General features: G+C 39.7%; 1 protein-coding gene across 7 annotated transcripts in view; it reads right to left on the bottom strand.

The window, feature by feature from the left end:
• The window catches only part of LOC128136137 (adenomatous polyposis coli protein-like), a 151,108-nt gene that overhangs the window by 120,194 nt on the left and 13,763 nt on the right, over positions 1-17,151 (bottom strand). For 3 of the 7 annotated variants that reach the window (XM_052775298.1, XM_052775303.1, XM_052775304.1), the window contains exons 1-3: positions 15,724-15,999; positions 14,546-14,755; positions 6,357-6,509 (exon numbers count right to left, since the gene is read on the bottom strand). In XM_052775298.1, coding sequence (XP_052631258.1) covers positions 6,357-6,491 — 135 coding nt within the window. In that variant the 5' untranslated portion in view covers positions 6,492-6,509; positions 14,546-14,755; positions 15,724-15,999. Of the gene's footprint in view, positions 1-6,356; positions 6,510-14,545; positions 14,756-15,723; positions 16,000-16,227; positions 16,329-17,151 lie in introns of those variants that run through there. The other 4 variants (XM_052775299.1, XM_052775300.1, XM_052775302.1 and 1 more) reach the window with 4 other exon arrangements.

The following is a 17,151-nucleotide window of genomic DNA, read 5'->3' as shown; positions in this document are numbered from 1 at the left end:
CCTTGGAGACGGAGGGCACGGAACAGCTGTCTACCCTGCCTGGTCTCTCTCAAGACCCTTCGATTGTGGGGTTGCTGAGGGTTGAAGAACAACAAGTACCAATTGCTACCACAACGGTGCACCGGCGCCAATATCGCACCAACCGAGACTCTCTGATTCCCATTCACAAGTTGATTTGTCGACTGGAGAGCCAAGGAGTGATCAGCAAACCTCGCTCACCTTTTAATAGTCCCATATGGCCCGTGCGAAAGTCTAATGGGGAGTGGAGACTAACAGTTGACTATCGCGGCCTGAATGAAGTTACGCCACTGCTGAGTGCTGCCGTTCCAGATATGCTAGAACTTCAATACGAACTAGAGTCAAAGGCAGCCAAGTGGTATGCTACAATTGACATTGCTAATGCGTTTTTCTCAATCCCTCTGGCAGCAGAGTGTCGTCCACAATTTGCCTTTACTTGGAGGGGTGTCCAGTACACTTGGAATCGATTGCCCCAGGGGTGGAAACACAGCCCCACCATTTGCCATGGACTAATCCAGACTGCACTGGAAAAAGGTGAAGCTCCGGAACACCTGCAATACATTGATGACATCATCGTATGGGGCAACACGGCAGAAGAAGTCTTTGAGAAAGGGAAGAAAATAATCCAAATCCTTCTGAAAGCCGGTTTTGCCATAAAAGAAAGTAAGGTCAAGGGACCTGCACGGGAGATCCAGTTTTTAGGAATAAAATGGCAAGATGGGCGTCGTCAGATCCCAATGGACGTGATTAACAAAATAGCAGCTATGTCTCCACCAACCAATAAAAAGGAAACACAGGCCTTCTTAGGTGTCGTGGGGTTTTGGAGAATGCATATTCCAAATTACAGTCTGATTGTAAGCCCTCTCTATCAAGTGACCCAGAAGAAGAATGATTTTAAATGGGGCCCTGAGCAACAACAAGCCTTTGAACAAATTAAACGGGAGATTGTTCACACAGTAGCCCTTGGACCAGTCCGGGCAGGACAAGATGTTAAAAATGTGCTCTATACTGCAGCTGGAGAGAATGGCCCTACCTGGAGCCTCTGGCAGAAAGCACCTGGGGAGACCCGAGGCTGACCCCTGGGGTTTTGGAGTCGAGGATATCGGGGATCCGAAGCTCGCTATACTCCAACTGAAAAAGAGATATTGGCAGCATATGAAGGAGTTCAAGCTGCCTCAGAAGTGGTTGGTACTGAAGCACAGCTCCTCTTAGCACCCCGACTGCCAGTGCTGGGCTGGATGTTCAAAGGGAAGGTCTCCTCTACACATCACGCGACTGATGCCACGTGGAGTAAGTGGATTGCACTGATCATACAACGAGCTCGCATAGGAAACCCCAGTCGCCCAGGAATTTTGGAAGTGATCACGGACTGGCCAGAAGGCAAAGATTTTGGAATGTCACCAGAGGAGGTGACACGTGCTGAAGAGGCCCCACTGTATAATAAACTGCCAGAAAATGAGAGGTAATATGCCCTGTTCACTGACGGATCCTGTCGCATCGTGGGAAAGCATCGGAGGTGGAAAGCTGCCGTATGGAGTCCTACACGACAAGTTGCAGAAACTGCTGAAGGAGAAGGTGAATCGATTCAGTTTGCAGAGGTGAAAGCCATCCAGCTAGCATTAGATATTGCTGAAAGAGAAAAGTGGCCAGTGCTCTATCTCTGTACTGACTCATGGATGGTGGCAAATGCCCTGTGGGGGTGGCTACAGCAATGGAAGCAGAGCAACTGGCAGCGCAGAGGTAAACCCACCTGGGCTGCCGCACTGCGGCAAGATATTGCATCCCGGCTAGAGAATCTGGTTGTAAAAGTACGTCATGTAGATGCTCATGTACCCAAGAGTCAGGCCACTGAAGAACATCAAAACAACCAACAGGTGGATCAGGCTGCCAAGATTGAAGTGGCTCAGGTGGACCTGGACTGGCAACATAAGGGTGAGCTATTTATGGCTCAGTGGGCCCATGATGCTTCAGGCCATCAGGGAAGAGATGCAACATATAGATGGGCTCGTGATCGAGGGGTGGACTTGACCATGGACACTATTGCACAGGTTATCCATGAATGTGAAACATGTGCTGCAATTAAGCAAGCCAAGCGGTTAAAGCTCCTGTGGTATGGAGGGCGATGGCTAAAATATAAATATGGGGAAGCCTGGCAGATTGACTATATCACACTCCCACAAACTCGCCAAGGCAAGCGCTATGTGCTCACGATGGTGGAAGCAACCACCGGATGGCTGGAAACATATTCTGTACCCCATGCCACCGCCCAGAATGCTATCCTGGGCCTAGAAAAGCAGGTCTTGTGGCGACATGGCACCCCAGAACGAATTGAGTCAGACAACGGGACTCATTTCCGAAACAACCTCATAGACACCTGGGCCAAAGAGCATGGCATTGAGTGGGTGTATCATATCCCCTATCATGCACCAGCCTCTGGGAAAATTGAGCAATACAATGGACTGTTAAAGACTACATTGAGAGCAATGGGGGGGTGGAACTTTCAAACATTGGGATACACATTTAGCAAAAGCCACCTGGTTAGTCAACACCAGAGGATCTGCCAATCGGGGTGGCCCTGCCCAGTCAGAGTTTTTACATACTGTAGAAGGGGATAAAGTCCCTGTAGTGCACATAAAAAATATGTTAGGGAAGACAGTCTGGGTTACTCCTGCCTCAGGCAAAGGCAAACCCATTTGTGGGATTGCTTTTGCTCAAGGGCCTGGGTGCACTTGGTGGGTGATGCGAAAAGATGGGGAAGTCCGATGTGTGCCTCAAGGGGATTTAATTTTAGGTGAGAATAGCCAGAATTAAACTGTATATTAGTTGCTATATAACCCTGCTACTGTATGTTATCCTCACTGTAAGTGTTATATGCTATATCCATAGTACTATAGTAGGAATCACTTAGATCAAGCAAGAAAAGAACTGTGATAAAACTGAGCAAAGCGCAGTAGTGATGGAACCAGAACTGACTCCAGCATGCAACAATCCAACGGTGCACACCATCCTCCTGCTGCGCCAAATGTCACCTGCTTGTCACACCGCACTGAAGCCCAATTCTGCTCTACCGACTGAGAGGACTTTGCACCATCCCTCCTGCCCAGAAAGACTGGTATGACAGATGGAGCCCAGAGTCGGAAACTAAATGAACTCAATGAACATTTTATGAACATGACCCATGAACTAAAGGAATGATATCTCTCTGTGTGTGTATATATATATATATCATTGCTCATATGTCTTAAAGGGATGGAAAGGTGATGATTGATCAGGATGTAACTAAAGGTATGGGAACTGTGCATGACGTCAATGGTATAGAATAAGGGGTGGATACTGTCCTGGTTTCAGCTGGGATAGAGTTAACTGTCTTCCTAGTAGCTGGTACAGTGCTATGTTTTGAGTTCAGTATGCGAAGAATGTTGATAACACTGATGTCTTCAGTTGTTGCTCAGTAGTGTTTAGACTAATGTCAAGGATTTTTCAGCTTCTCATGCCCAGCCAGCAAGAAAGCTGGAGGGGCACAAGAAGTTGGCACAGGACACAGCCAGGGCACCTGACCCAAAGTGGCCAACGGGGTATTCCATACCATGTGACGTCCCATCTAGTATAGGAACAGGGAAGTGGGGGTAGGGATTCGCCGCTCGGGGGACTGGCTGGATGTCGGTCGACGGGTGGTGAGCAATTGCACTGCGCATCATTTGTACATTCCAATCCTTTCATTATTGCTGTTGTCATTTTATTAGTGTTATCATTATCATTATTAGTTTCTTCTTTTCTGTTCTATTAAACCGTTCTTATCTCAACCCACGGGTTTTGCTTCTTTTCCCGATTTTCTCCCCCATCCCACTGGGTGGGGGGGGAGTGAGTGAGCAGCTGCGTGGTGTTTAGTTGCTGGCTGGGGTTAAACCACGACAACGGTATAAGAATGACAATGTTGCTATAAATACAGAGAACCACAGCTCATCTCCCCCACTACCAACTCCCTTTCTCCCATTAATATTTGGAATTGTATTGGGTGGGAGAGGCTGCTAGGGCTCTATTTCCATCTCAAAGATAATTATGTGCTATCCCAAAGGATTGTTTTTTCAAAGTATTTGGACTTTTAATTATTTATACGGTAGCTAAAGAATCAGAAAAGTGGAGGTTGAAAGTCCTTCCAATTACTTATCTTGTAATTATTCCTAAACATGGCACTAGAACTACACAAACTATGAAGCAAGCAGTCTCTTTCAGTGGAACAAAGTCACCATGTACCTTCTCCTAAAGCTTATAAAACTAAAATTATGTCTTGACCAAAGAGAATGCTGCAATGATCTCAAATTTTTTCACCCACATACTCCAATTCCCAAGATCATTCCTAAACCATCTTTCAAATTCAAGATAAGGCAAAGCAAGGTTTGAATACTTTGCAAATACATCTGAAACAAACAAGGGAAAGAAACAGTGTCTCACTTCAGGTCCAGGAGCAAACACTCATAAGGAATAGAGCTAGTTAGGATTTTTTGATAGAACAGGGTTTAAAAGAAAATAAATCAAATTAATCTAAACAATCCTCTCCCCCCCTCCACCCCAAATGAAGAGAAACATACTGAGTTTGGTGGAGGTTTTTTAGGATACATTCCTCAGGTCCAGGAAAGCATTTCAGAAAAAGAAAATATGAAATATCTACTCAAAATATACTAATAAAGACAGTTCTGTGGAGTGTGATAGAATCACTTTCTGTTTGGTGATCTGCCAGATTTGAAGTAAGGACATAAAGCTGTCCCACATACCAAATTAATGCCCTAGAGACCACCTTATACAGCTGGTCTATTCCCACGTCACTGGAAATTTAGTTATATACAAAAACGTCAAAAGAAAAAAGATAACTATATGGGGAAAAAGAAGGGGGGGGAAAAAAAAAAAGACTTTTTTTCTGTCCCTTTTTCAAACTATGAGCAAGATCATCACCTCTCCTACTCTTCACTCCCTTATTTTAGACTGCAATGACAGGGAGAAAGGGAGAATTATTGATAAATTTGTTATAATATTATCTTAAGAAAAACAGTAGAAGTGACAGATCTAGCTCAAATTTTCTGATACATAGTTAAGCAAACAAGCAATTATTTCAGAGTTATTATTAATGCCAAATATAGTTTCAAGTAGCTGGTGTAAACGACTATAATTTCAATTCAGAAAGCAGAATCATTTTCATCTTGCAGTACAATTCAAAGATTAAATATAACTAAAAAATATGTAGTTCTTTCAAGTGTTGTCATAACTAGTAACAGTAATTCAGAACACAAGAAAAATTTTCTTCTTATAATGAATATATAGCTTAATCTAGATGCTTGAGGAAAAGAAAGTTCAATTAAAAGTACATTTAAATTGCTACATTCATCAAATCGGCACATTTCATATAATTATAAAGTAACAATAAATCTACCACATGAAAACGGTAAACCAAGGAGATGGGCATACAAATGTTGTTTAATGTTTAGAGTATACCTACATTATACAGTAGTATATGCAGAGATACCAAAAATTTCTAAGCCATGTTAGCTTAGGTACCAAAAGCAGCTCAGTTTTCCCAGATGTAGCACCAAGAAACAGGATTTGTCAGCTCAGGAAAAGCACTACATTAATGCAGCTATATTGCTTATGAAATTCTACCTTGTTCAGTGCCATATATCACACAAATACAACTGTAGCTATAGATGGATTTTGATCAGTAGGAAGATAAATTCCATCTGAGCTTAGTGTTTCCTCTTGGATAGGTGGCTCCAAAGGCCTACACCTAGCCAATAAACACTAGACAGACACATTTGGGTGAAATTACTAAGTATAAATTTAGGCCTTGGGAGAGACTGGAGACTTGCGGTATTATTTTTAAAATGAGCTTTTCTTTTTGGGATGTTAAGTAAATATTGTAATAAAACTAAAATTTTTTAAACTTACCTTAAAACACTGAAAATCTCCAGTCTCTCCACGGTTTTCAAAAGCTGAGCAATGACTGCTTTGTCATAAACTATGTCAACAGACTAGACTTCCTGCTGGGAAGTACAGCAGTGGTAAAATGGTAGGGCTTATCACAGACCAGAAAAGAAGATATGAAAATGGAAAGGTGTATCTAAAAACTGTTTTGAAATGTTGTTTTTGAAATTTCAAAAACAGTTTTCATAATCAAGTAGATTTAATTAATAGTTTTCCCTTACACAGCCTGGAAAGGGATTTCTGTAGGAATCTAAAAGCACATAAAATTTCTTGAGCAACTACCAGTCCATTAAAACACTCATACATAATCAAAACCAAAAGGCAATAACAGAAATGGTGATACACACAGACATAGGTTGCAATACCTTCATGTTAGATGCCTCAGTTTCCAGCTTTGTTAGGTGATTTGAGTTGTCCTCTAGCTCTTGTCGAAGGTTAGAGTTCTCCATCTTTAATGCTTCAACTTGCTTTAACAACTGGTCATATGAAGCTGCAGCCATCCTGGGCTACCCTCAGCCCTGGAAAAATAAGAGAAGATACTAGATTTAAACATTTTAGAAAGAAAAACCATATCTAAACATAAAATTACATCTCAATCTTTCCCATTTACCACTCAACTTATTAAACATTTCATTCAAATCCATTAAACCAAACTATTAATGCCTAGAACTAACATCAATTCAATGGCTTTTTTTCAGTAGGCTTCCATTTGATACACGATTCAGCAAATGAAAGATGATAACAATTGCTTTAGGTATTAGGGGAAGCCAGAATACACAAGGGGAAATCATACCATTATACAAAAGCATCCTTACTTTTAAGTACTTCAATTATAACAATAAGAAACTAAAGAGATAATAGATCATATTTAATCATTTTTTAGTAGCCAACAAGCACTGTCAACCATATCTAGAAGACGTTGACTGCCCACACATTTTGTGAAGTATAGACACAGATGCTTGGCATTCCTTACAATAACACATACTAATGAAAAAGTGTAAAAGGAGAACAGTAAATACTGAGGAATTTTAACAGAACATAAGCATCAAATGTAATAGCAATCAAGTCTTTTGCAAAAAAACTCCAAGGCGTAAAGACTAAAATAAATATCCATATATTTCTAACACAAAAAGTGGAAATACTGCACAGTTAAAGAAACAGATGAAAGGCCATTCTTAATATTGAGATACCCTATATTATAAATACAAAGAGGAAGAGTAGGAAAGATATAGCATATAAATCATAAAATAAAATATTATAGTGATTATGTTAATAAGTCATACATCCATTTTAAGCAATCTTTATTTTGGGTAATATTGTCACACAGTCCTAAAACATTACCACAATTATTCAGCCATTATGAAGAAACACGCACACTAAATTAAATGATAAAATTCAAATTGTTTCCCATTTTCCAAAACCAAACCCCAAAGTTATTCATGTAAACAAACAACATAAGATAATTAAAGCCTGGGTAACCACGTTTGAAGCTCTTTACATATGAGACTATCAAATTCTTATTTTCAAATAAGTCATTCAGCAGAGTAACAGGAAACATAGCACTTCCTACATGTACAAGTTACCCTGCCAATTTCACAGCAAGAATTTCCTGAGCAAATATGGCACCTGTAACTCAAAAGAGAAAAATATAAAAAAAGCGTACAGGACAACATTCTTTTTTCATTGCTACTGTAGTACTTTAGAATTATCAAATATCTAAAAGCTCATATTTAGTTTTTATTTTATTATGGAACATAGCTTGCAAACTGTATTTGCAGTATCTTGAAAATTATGCTAACAGAAGAGCAATTTGTGTACCCCCTCACTAAGCCTTTGACCTTTGTAATTACAAGGTTAAGTAACTGCTTGTGTAATCAGCTTTGCTCTTCCAGACAATTCTTAATTGAATTATCAAGCTAATTAAAAAATAGGTTAAATTATCCAAAAAGGTTGGACTTAGTTCTCCAATATAAGTTTTGAAAATTGTTTAATCTTTCAAAATTTAAAATCAATGAAAATATAAACAAGAATATCTATTATTAAAGATAGGAACACTAACAAAAGCTTCACTGCATTTGATATGGCAAGTTTATTTCATTTTCAAGAAACAAAACTTCATGTCCTAATCATGTCTCATCATTAAAGAAGGGCCAAGAAAGAAATCTGCCATCTGTGGAATTGTGACTTCAATGACAGTACAAATGAGGGGGGCACACATGACACCACACCTTAATAAATTTCTTTTTCCTAATGTGGTCATGCTAGACAGGAGACCTTACTTTTAGAGAAATGAAGACAATCCAAAATATTTATTCTATTCCATGGATTCTGTACATTTTATAATCAGGCGGTTCCACCTAAAAGGCAGATAGCTGTCAAAGAGTTATAACAAAAAAAAATATCCAGAAAGGCAAATTGTTTGTGGCCCATTTCATGCATGTATTCATTTGATAAGTACTAGTTTGCCATTCTAATTAATAAAGCCAACAGCTATAGTTCACATTTCTTTTCAGAACATACACTATGTGGCCAATCCTGCCCAAGCAAAGGTGGATAATTTTAAAATGTTTTCACTTCTGAAGTGCTATAAAATGACATTGTATTGTAATACTGATAGAATCTGTTGGTTTATATGAGAGTCTATGACTACATTGCATAAATAGTAAACTTTTTTTCATTTGTTGCACCTGACATGTTAGAAATTAAGTATATCACACATTCATTTACATTTAATTGACAGAAGTCACTGTGTGCCATATTTTACATGCATGTCAATTCTAACTAGAGTACCTTTTTCTTACTGTCGTGGTTTAAGCCCAGCCAGCAACTAAGCACCACACAGCCACTCACTCACTCCTCCCCCACCCAGCGGGGTGGGGACAGGAATCGGGAAAAAAAAGGTAAAACTCATGGGTTGAGATAAGAATGATTAATAACTAAAGTAAAATAAAATATAATACTAACAACAATAATAATAATAAAATGATAATTGTAATGAAAAGGAATATAATAAAATAAATTAAAAAAAAAAGAAAAAAAAACCAAACAAGTGAGGCACAATGCAATTGCTCACTACCTGCTGACTGATGTCTGAGCAGAGATCTGCCCCTCCCAGTCAACTCCCCCCACTTTATATACTGAGCATGACATTCTATGGTATGGAATATCCCTTTGGCTCATTCAGGTCAACTGTCCTGGCTATGCTCCCTCCCAGCTTCTTGTACCCCTGCTTGCTGGCAAAGCATGGGAAACTGAAAAATACTTGACTTAGGATAAGCACTACTTAGCAACAGCTAAAACATCAGTGTATTATCAACATTATCTCACACTAAATCCAAAACACACTGTACCAGCTACTAGGAAGATAATTAACCCTATCCCAGCCGAAACCAGTACACTTACATTATGTTAATCCATGGTTAGTATGTGTACTGGTTTCAGCTGGGATAGTTAATTTTCTTCATAGTAGCTGATATGGTGCTATGTTTTGGATTTGTGACCAAAACAGCATTGATAACACAGGGGTGATTTAGGTATTGCTGTGCTTACACAGCATCAAGGCCTTTTCTGTTTCTCAGGTTGCCCCACCAGTGAGTAGGCTGGGGGTGCACAAGAAGGTGGGAGGGGACACAGCCAGGACGGCTGACCCAAAGTGGCCAAAGGGATATTCCAGACCATATGACATCATGCTCAGCAATAAAAGCTGGGGGAAAGGAGGAGCAGGGGGTGGGGCAGGGGGTATCATTCAGATGAAGAAGCCCTGCTTTCCTGGAAATGTCTAAATATCTGCCTGCCAATGGGAAGTAGTGAATGAATTCCTTATTTTGCTTTGCTTGCACATGCAGCTTTTGCTTTATCTATTAAACTGTCTTTATCTCAACCCATGAGTTTCCGCACTGTTACAACTTCTGATTCTCTCCCCCATCCCACTGTGTGGGGCTTAGCTGCCTACCAGGGTTAAACCACAACAGCATGAAAGGTCAGATAAAATGAAGAACCTGATATTTTTATCCTTCTGTCAACTGAGAAATCCTCACTCATGCATTTCAAAGTTAAAATAATTAGCCACATTAACAATATGTATAAACACAAAAAAAGAAAATGTAGAAAAATGAATGAGGGGAGGAGCTACAGTAGAAGAATAGCAATTGGATAGCTCTGTTTTACATGAAAAATAAGCTTAAACGTACTTATATTAAATGAGTACGGATCCAGTTACTGAAGGGGAGGGGCAAGTAATGCATCTTAAATGAAGTGGCTGTCAACCCTCTACAAAACCAACTTTCAGGCTATATTTCACAAAGAAAAAAGTTTTACTTACTACATACCCAATAATAAAGATTTTTTTTTTCCCTTTAAAAGAAATGAACTCCAAATAAAATCCACCAAAATTCTCTTAGCTGAAACACTATTAAATGCTTTCAAATAACAAAAATGAGACCTATTCAGCAAATTGCTAATTTCAATTGATTTGTGAAGACTCAGAGCAGAATTAAAGATTATCTTTAGACAATCTGTTGCTACAACTCACTTAGCATATGAAAACTGGAAGCAAAGCCAAAGAACAAATTTTTTTTAAATGTATTTTTACCTTCTCCTCCTCCTGATATAAGTTTTCAAGCACCCTCTTCCTTTTGTCTAATGTTTGTTGGTTTGGGGTTTTTTTAATAACATGGAAGTGGGACATCAGTGCTAAGAGACAGTATTTTACCATTGGCTAGGAGTCACTTATTGATTTATTCAGATGTCAAGTATTACTCCACAGGTTTTCAGATTAAAAACCAAAACCACTATTTGAATTAGTTGATTACCACAAGCTGGGTAATCCAAAACATCTCCAATTTTTATTAAATAACAGATGTCCAAACTGACAATAAGCTACACTTTGCTCTAGGCCCTCTTCAGTCAGACAAGGTTCACAACCACATATTTCCTCATTCGCAGCAGAGACCATATAGCAAGTCCAAAGTAAAGCAAGGAATGGTTTACACTTGGCCCTTTAGTCTGAAGCTGTAACGCTGCACACATACACAGAAACATATTCAAGATCCATGGGGCCAGAATCAGTTTGATCAAGAATAAATACGACTCTCTACTCCAGGTATGAAGTCACTATACTGGGGAGTCGAGGAAGAATTGTTTGTTCTAATACCAATTTCATACTTTATCCAACCCAAAGGAAAATACATGACACAGAACACAACCCACCTTCGGTAAATTCACTATTATGTTTGAGAGTTGTAAAAGGAACTAGGCCTTAAGCCTCATTGTTTTAAGACTATTTGCCTTATTGTTTTCAGACTATTCATATTAGACATATAACTAATGATTAGATATTGGTTTAGATATGATTAATAGAATGCAGGTGCATATAAAACAATATCTAGGAGCTGCAGAATTGTTCTATGAGACTCCCTTTTCATGGCTGGCTTAGAATCCAGTCAAGCTGAATCAACAGAGAAAAGATCATACATCTTAGACCTAAGACATGGGAGTAAGTGACTAACTTTAGAACAAGATAAATTAATAACATAACCTGAGTAGTTTCTTTAGAAATTCATAGGTACCTTTGAAGTGTAAGAAGATAAGTGATGATGATGACGGGAGACTTTCTGCCTGTGACCACCAATCCCAGAAGAACCGAGACATGAGAATGGAGAATAGATGAGGTAAGATGATGGATGATAACAATATGAGAACAGAGAATCGACTGGAAAATTACAGAGACTTTGGCTGGGAAATTACAGAGACTTTGGATTGGGACAATGGGTAGCAAAAGGGTATATAAGATTTGAAAACTTTTGGAGGGTTGCCATTCACTGCGGTGGTGGCCCAACTCTGAGTTGTGAATAAAGCAAACCTAGAGAAACCCATGTTCGTAAATTCTTTAACAGAGCCAAGCTCCCTTTTGCACTCTAAATCTGAGTTTCTTTTTGCAGAGTGGTCTAGATTCAAATGGAAGCATGGAGATACCCCTATTGCTAGATTTACTTCAATAACTAACTCTGGGGATGTAGGAACTTCAGGCTTTAACTCCACCAATATAAGAAACAACTATAATCTAGGTCTCCTAGTTCCCTAACCCATTTTCTCATTCTTAGGAGATGGAGGAAAAGAAATCTCTTACCAAAGTAAAATGACATTATGACAAGAAATTTCACTATGCTGTACTGAATCAGGAGTTTGCATAAATACACATATCAAAGCAGAATTTCAAGTTGGATATAACTCTTTCAGACACTAAAACCAAAATTAATCAGCAACCTAAATTTATGCAAATGTACTGTTAAGATTTAGACGTGCATTTTTCTACGTTAAGAAAATTTTATTGGTGTTAACTGTGCAGGAAACAGGAATTTGGATGTGCTCTTTTTAGTCTGAAAACCCCATAGAGATAGGCAAAAACACCAATATTCTCTGAAAACTTACAATTTTATATTGATCAGTGTTCTTTATTTGAAAACAATATATTCAACATACCCTGAAGAGGTTCTGCTTAAGAACCCCAAGCTCAACAATTTATGATATATTAATTAAATCTTATTATGGAAATATTTCAGCCTCCATTACTAGTTTTTTTTCAGTCATAAATGCTATTATTACCAGAACTTCCTGTAGAACAAATTAGTCTTTTCAGAACAGAAGTTAAAGAATAATTTAAAGTGTAAAACCCTAACATGTCTTTTTCTCAACAATATAGACAATATTTTCACTACAACCTATTTGTTTCAACTTTTAAAATCTTCAACTGAACAATTATTCAGTCACACATGGTAACAGGCTGATTTTTTTGTTTTGTTAGTGAATAAGTTGTATAGCTACTTCAGAGAACAAAAAACAGTGGAAAAAAACAAAATTATTTTCTCCAGTAAGGCCCAATCCAAACAATACTGAAGTCAACTGGGGCTCCAGTTCATTACACTGATTTTGGATTATGAACTTCATTGAAAGACCAATAAATCAGATGTCTGACTCACTAATAAGGAAACAGAATTTAGCATTCTACTACCACCACTACTGGTAAGCAAATGTGCTAATGACCAAAGATTTTTTCACAATGTAGCTACTATTCTTAAGATAACAAATTATGATCATTGTGCCTACAGTTCATTAATATCTAGATTATAATTTAGTACTGTTAGAAAGGACGATCAACTCTGATTTCTTTCTACAGCCACAAGTTTTACCCAACTATCCTGTGCTAAGCCAAATATCTCATTCTTATTACTCTACTATTCTGTTAGTTTTTGTAATTCACTCCCAGGTGACTAATGGGGAATTGTTTCTTCAAGGGCATATCACACTGAATTCAGGAAAAAAACAAAACTTATTCAGTAGTAGATCATACTGTCATTAAAGCATATTTTTGAGATTTTCTAATTAGTTTCTTATTAATCCTTTTAACACATTTCAAAACATTTTCTGAAGTACTAAGTCTAAGGGTTCTGACTTGCAAGAGATTACTACTAATGCTGGGATGGCTGGAACAGTGCCTGCCCTACCCATCTCTGCAAGGTTCCCAACCAGGGAAGAGAGGAGGGCTCAGCTGCTCACATAGCAGCTACTGAACCACTGCAGATTACTGCCCGACTACCAATGTAATCTGAAGTAAGCATGTGGGCCATTACCGCAATGGTTCAACAGGTATTATATGAGTATTTCCAAAAGACAAGCAGGGCTGACAGACAGGGGCAAAAACCCTGCACAGCTGTTCTAAGGTAAGCCAGCTCCACCCATTCATTTCAGCCATAAATGTACAATTTTCATATAGTCACTTTTATCAATACACTTAAAACATCAAGAAAAAATCAAGTAAGGTTTATTTTGCCATAATTTTTTTTTTAATATATCAAACCATGCTGATTTGCATTAATTCAATTCCTCTGTTGCCTGAATCTTTTATCAGCTTCTCCGCTCTTCTGTCTGAAGCCTGACTTCAGGTTAAATGGTTTATATATAGATATCCTTCTGTTTGTCCTTTTTCAAATCTGGCAAGACATCAGCAGTCTTCCAAGTCTTTTTTGGCATTTAAGAATTTATCAAAGTATCAGTGGGACAGAGACTGTCTTATCCAGTTCAGTTTGGGGCAAGTTTTCCAGGCCTGCTAATTTAAAAATATTTATCCTTCACAGGTTTAAATACTCTCCTTGTATATTCACTGAAAAATACTCCATCTTCCTCAGGTCATAAAAGCCCATTATCCTGATTCTTTCCAGACAGAGCACAAAAATATTCATGCCTTTTCCAGTATCACACTGAAAAATCACAATATTTCCACTTGGTGACATGCCTAAGCCTTACTAAAATGGCTTTTGTTGTGAACCTATTTAATCTTCCTATCCCTATAAGCATCGAAGAACAAACCCAAAAATGCCTCTCAGTAGAAGGGAGGTTATTTTGTTTGGTTTTTTCCTCATCTGGGCTATGTGGGCACATAGACATAATGAGGAAACTAAAAGGGCTCTAAGGCTTTGGGTATAGTTAAACAGAATTAAGAAAACAGTATGGAATAAGAGTGTTCATGAATGGAACAGCAGTGTTACAAATCTCATACCTTCAGTTCCTATTCTCATTCGTTTTGCATTAAGTGTGCCCAGGTCATCAGTCAGAGAGATGCGGGAAGGAGTAGAAAGCAGCCATCACTGAAAACTGTTCTTTGGTTGTTCGCAAGTTTGTTGTTTTAGAAACAAAGACTTTGTTGCAAACTCAGTAAGTTGGAGTTGTCTCGTCAAACCTTTTTTGTGCATCGTTGCATTTAACAGAACTAAAGAGGAGGAAAAAAATGTTTTATCAGTTTCTTGGATTCTCCTTAAAAATACAGAAGTCTGGTTCCAGGAAACTACTTTCAGTGGACATATTTGTGTATTTTCAAAGAACTGGAATTTTGATAAAATATTCAGAAATTAAGTGCATTAGAAATAACAAAAGAGTGAACTAAGTAGTAAAAATAAAGGTGCACTTTCAACAGAACAAACAACAAAGGAAGGAAAAAGATTTAAGTTGGAATTAATCTATATTGTATTATTCATATATGCACAGCAATTTAGTAAAAATACTTCTATACAAACTAAAAAGTTGTACATTTCCTGCTACACCTTTAAAAGGCATCTTTCAACATATGACTATCCAAACCAGTCTAAACTGAGTTTTGCTGATCCATTGAAAAAAAACTATCAAATGAAAAATACTCCCTACAGTTCATAGTCAAAGTCCTACACCTAAGTCAACAGAAAAGATTTTAAGTTTTGACTCAAATAGTAAATATGATCAAATAATTCGGCAGCACGTCTTCCAAAAATCTTGGGTTTTGCAAAACCAAGGTGTATTTTGATAATAATGACTTAACTACTAGAATAAAAGCTGCATATCTGACAAAGAGAAAGAAAGGACCCACCCATTAACATTTCCCAGAGCATTCAAGTTAAATCACAGATCTAAGCATATCTTTGCAATGTTAAATAATTTTTTAAGAAGTCAGAGAATTTTAGGGTTCGTTAAACATACAACATTCCTCTTATAAAAATCCTCAGTATTTCTGCTGCTACATAGCTCGCAGTTGGCCACCTATCAGTGCGTTTCTGAGTGCAGCAGTACAGACCAGCTTCTCGTCCCTTTACAGCTCTCATTTTCCAGCGAAGAGAAAAAGCTGCTGCAGTGAAGCGCAGAGGCGGCACCGCCGCGTCCTGTAACTAACAACGCCAGGCTGGCGCCACACACAAGGGAACTCCTTACCGTTTCACAACGGGACGTGCATTATCCCCAGAGGAACACGTTCATGTTCCGACCCCACAAGCAAGGGCTGCGCATCCTGAAATACCTGCCTCGCCTCCCCTCCCCCTTCTCTCCATAGCTGCATGGCGGCACAGCCGCGCCAGAGCACAGCAGTAGAGGCTTTGTGACCCTCGCTGGCAGCTGCCGCTGTGACAGCGCGAGGGGGCAGGACGACTTCAGCCCTGCTCACCATATATCCCTTCCATTCTTTGTTATCCGATGCTCCTTTCCTTAGATACGGTTCCCCCCCCCTCCCCCGCCCCTTTTTATGTCAACAAGCCTTTTTTCTTTTTTTTTTTTTTTTCCGCCTATTTTAACCACAAAAGCGTTTTTTCTCCCTTTCCGACGCCACTACCTCCGTCACAGGCGCGGCTGAGCACCACAGGGAGCCATCCTCGGTTCCCCCCGCAGCAAGGCCACCAGGATCCAGCAACCCTGTGCCACCGCACGCACTCATTCACTCACCCCATCTCCGCAACCGCTTGTGCTTCAATCCCGCTACCGGCAACCCCACCCACGCCCAGTGGCTGCGCTAGTGCCGCGACCAATACGGCCCCCCAGTCACGTGCCGCCCGGCGCCGCCGCACAGCCAATACGGCGGCGCGCCCCGGAGATTGTCGTCCGTCCCGTCCTTCCCCCCCTGCGGAAAACAGTTGCGTACTCCGGGCCATCGCTCTAGGCAGGAGGGCTCCGGCGAGAGCTGCTTCCTGAAAACGTACGTTTCGCCGCATTTAACACTTACTGAAACGACGGCGAGCTGCCGCTCTCGGCACCGGGAGCAGCCCTGCCAAACACAGCACGCATCGCCGACATTAAATGCTTTAGAGGGACTAACAAGCAGCCGTGCGGACTGGACAGCATTGTCGGGGGGGGTGGGGCGCTTCTCCTGAGTGGCTACCGCATTCCTCTTTAACGCAGATTCATCCACAGAGTTAAGGGGAAAAAAAAAAGTACAAAAGTAAACCCACACCACTCGGCCGCCAACAGTGAAAAGCAGGACCCAAGGGTATACCTCTGCCTGAAAGTTAATGCAAACGAGGCTAGAAAAGTTAAAGCACTAGTTGCATCTGAATAACTCTGTGCAAAGACACAGAATAACAAGGCTGTGTTAATCTCAACCAATATTACAATGCTATGAAAAGGACACACCACTAATTACTTAAGCCATCTAAAATCTGTTGCCAGTCTGAATACACCTACTATGCACACATTACAGAATACAGAATATTATTTCTGTTAATGCACATATGACCAGTACCCCCTGCTCCTGACCCCTGGTAGCATGGTTAGCATAACCAGTGCCATTTTCTAAGACGAACAGCCATAATATGTAAGCATGCTGATCACATATCACCCCCTTCTCTCTTCCCCATTTCAACACTGTGGTTG

The sequence above is a fragment of the Harpia harpyja genome, chromosome W (genome assembly GCF_026419915.1).
Source record: "Harpia harpyja isolate bHarHar1 chromosome W, bHarHar1 primary haplotype, whole genome shotgun sequence".
Lineage (NCBI taxonomy): Eukaryota > Metazoa > Chordata > Aves > Accipitriformes > Accipitridae > Harpia > Harpia harpyja.
This window is presented reverse-complemented; position numbering and strand designations above follow the sequence as displayed.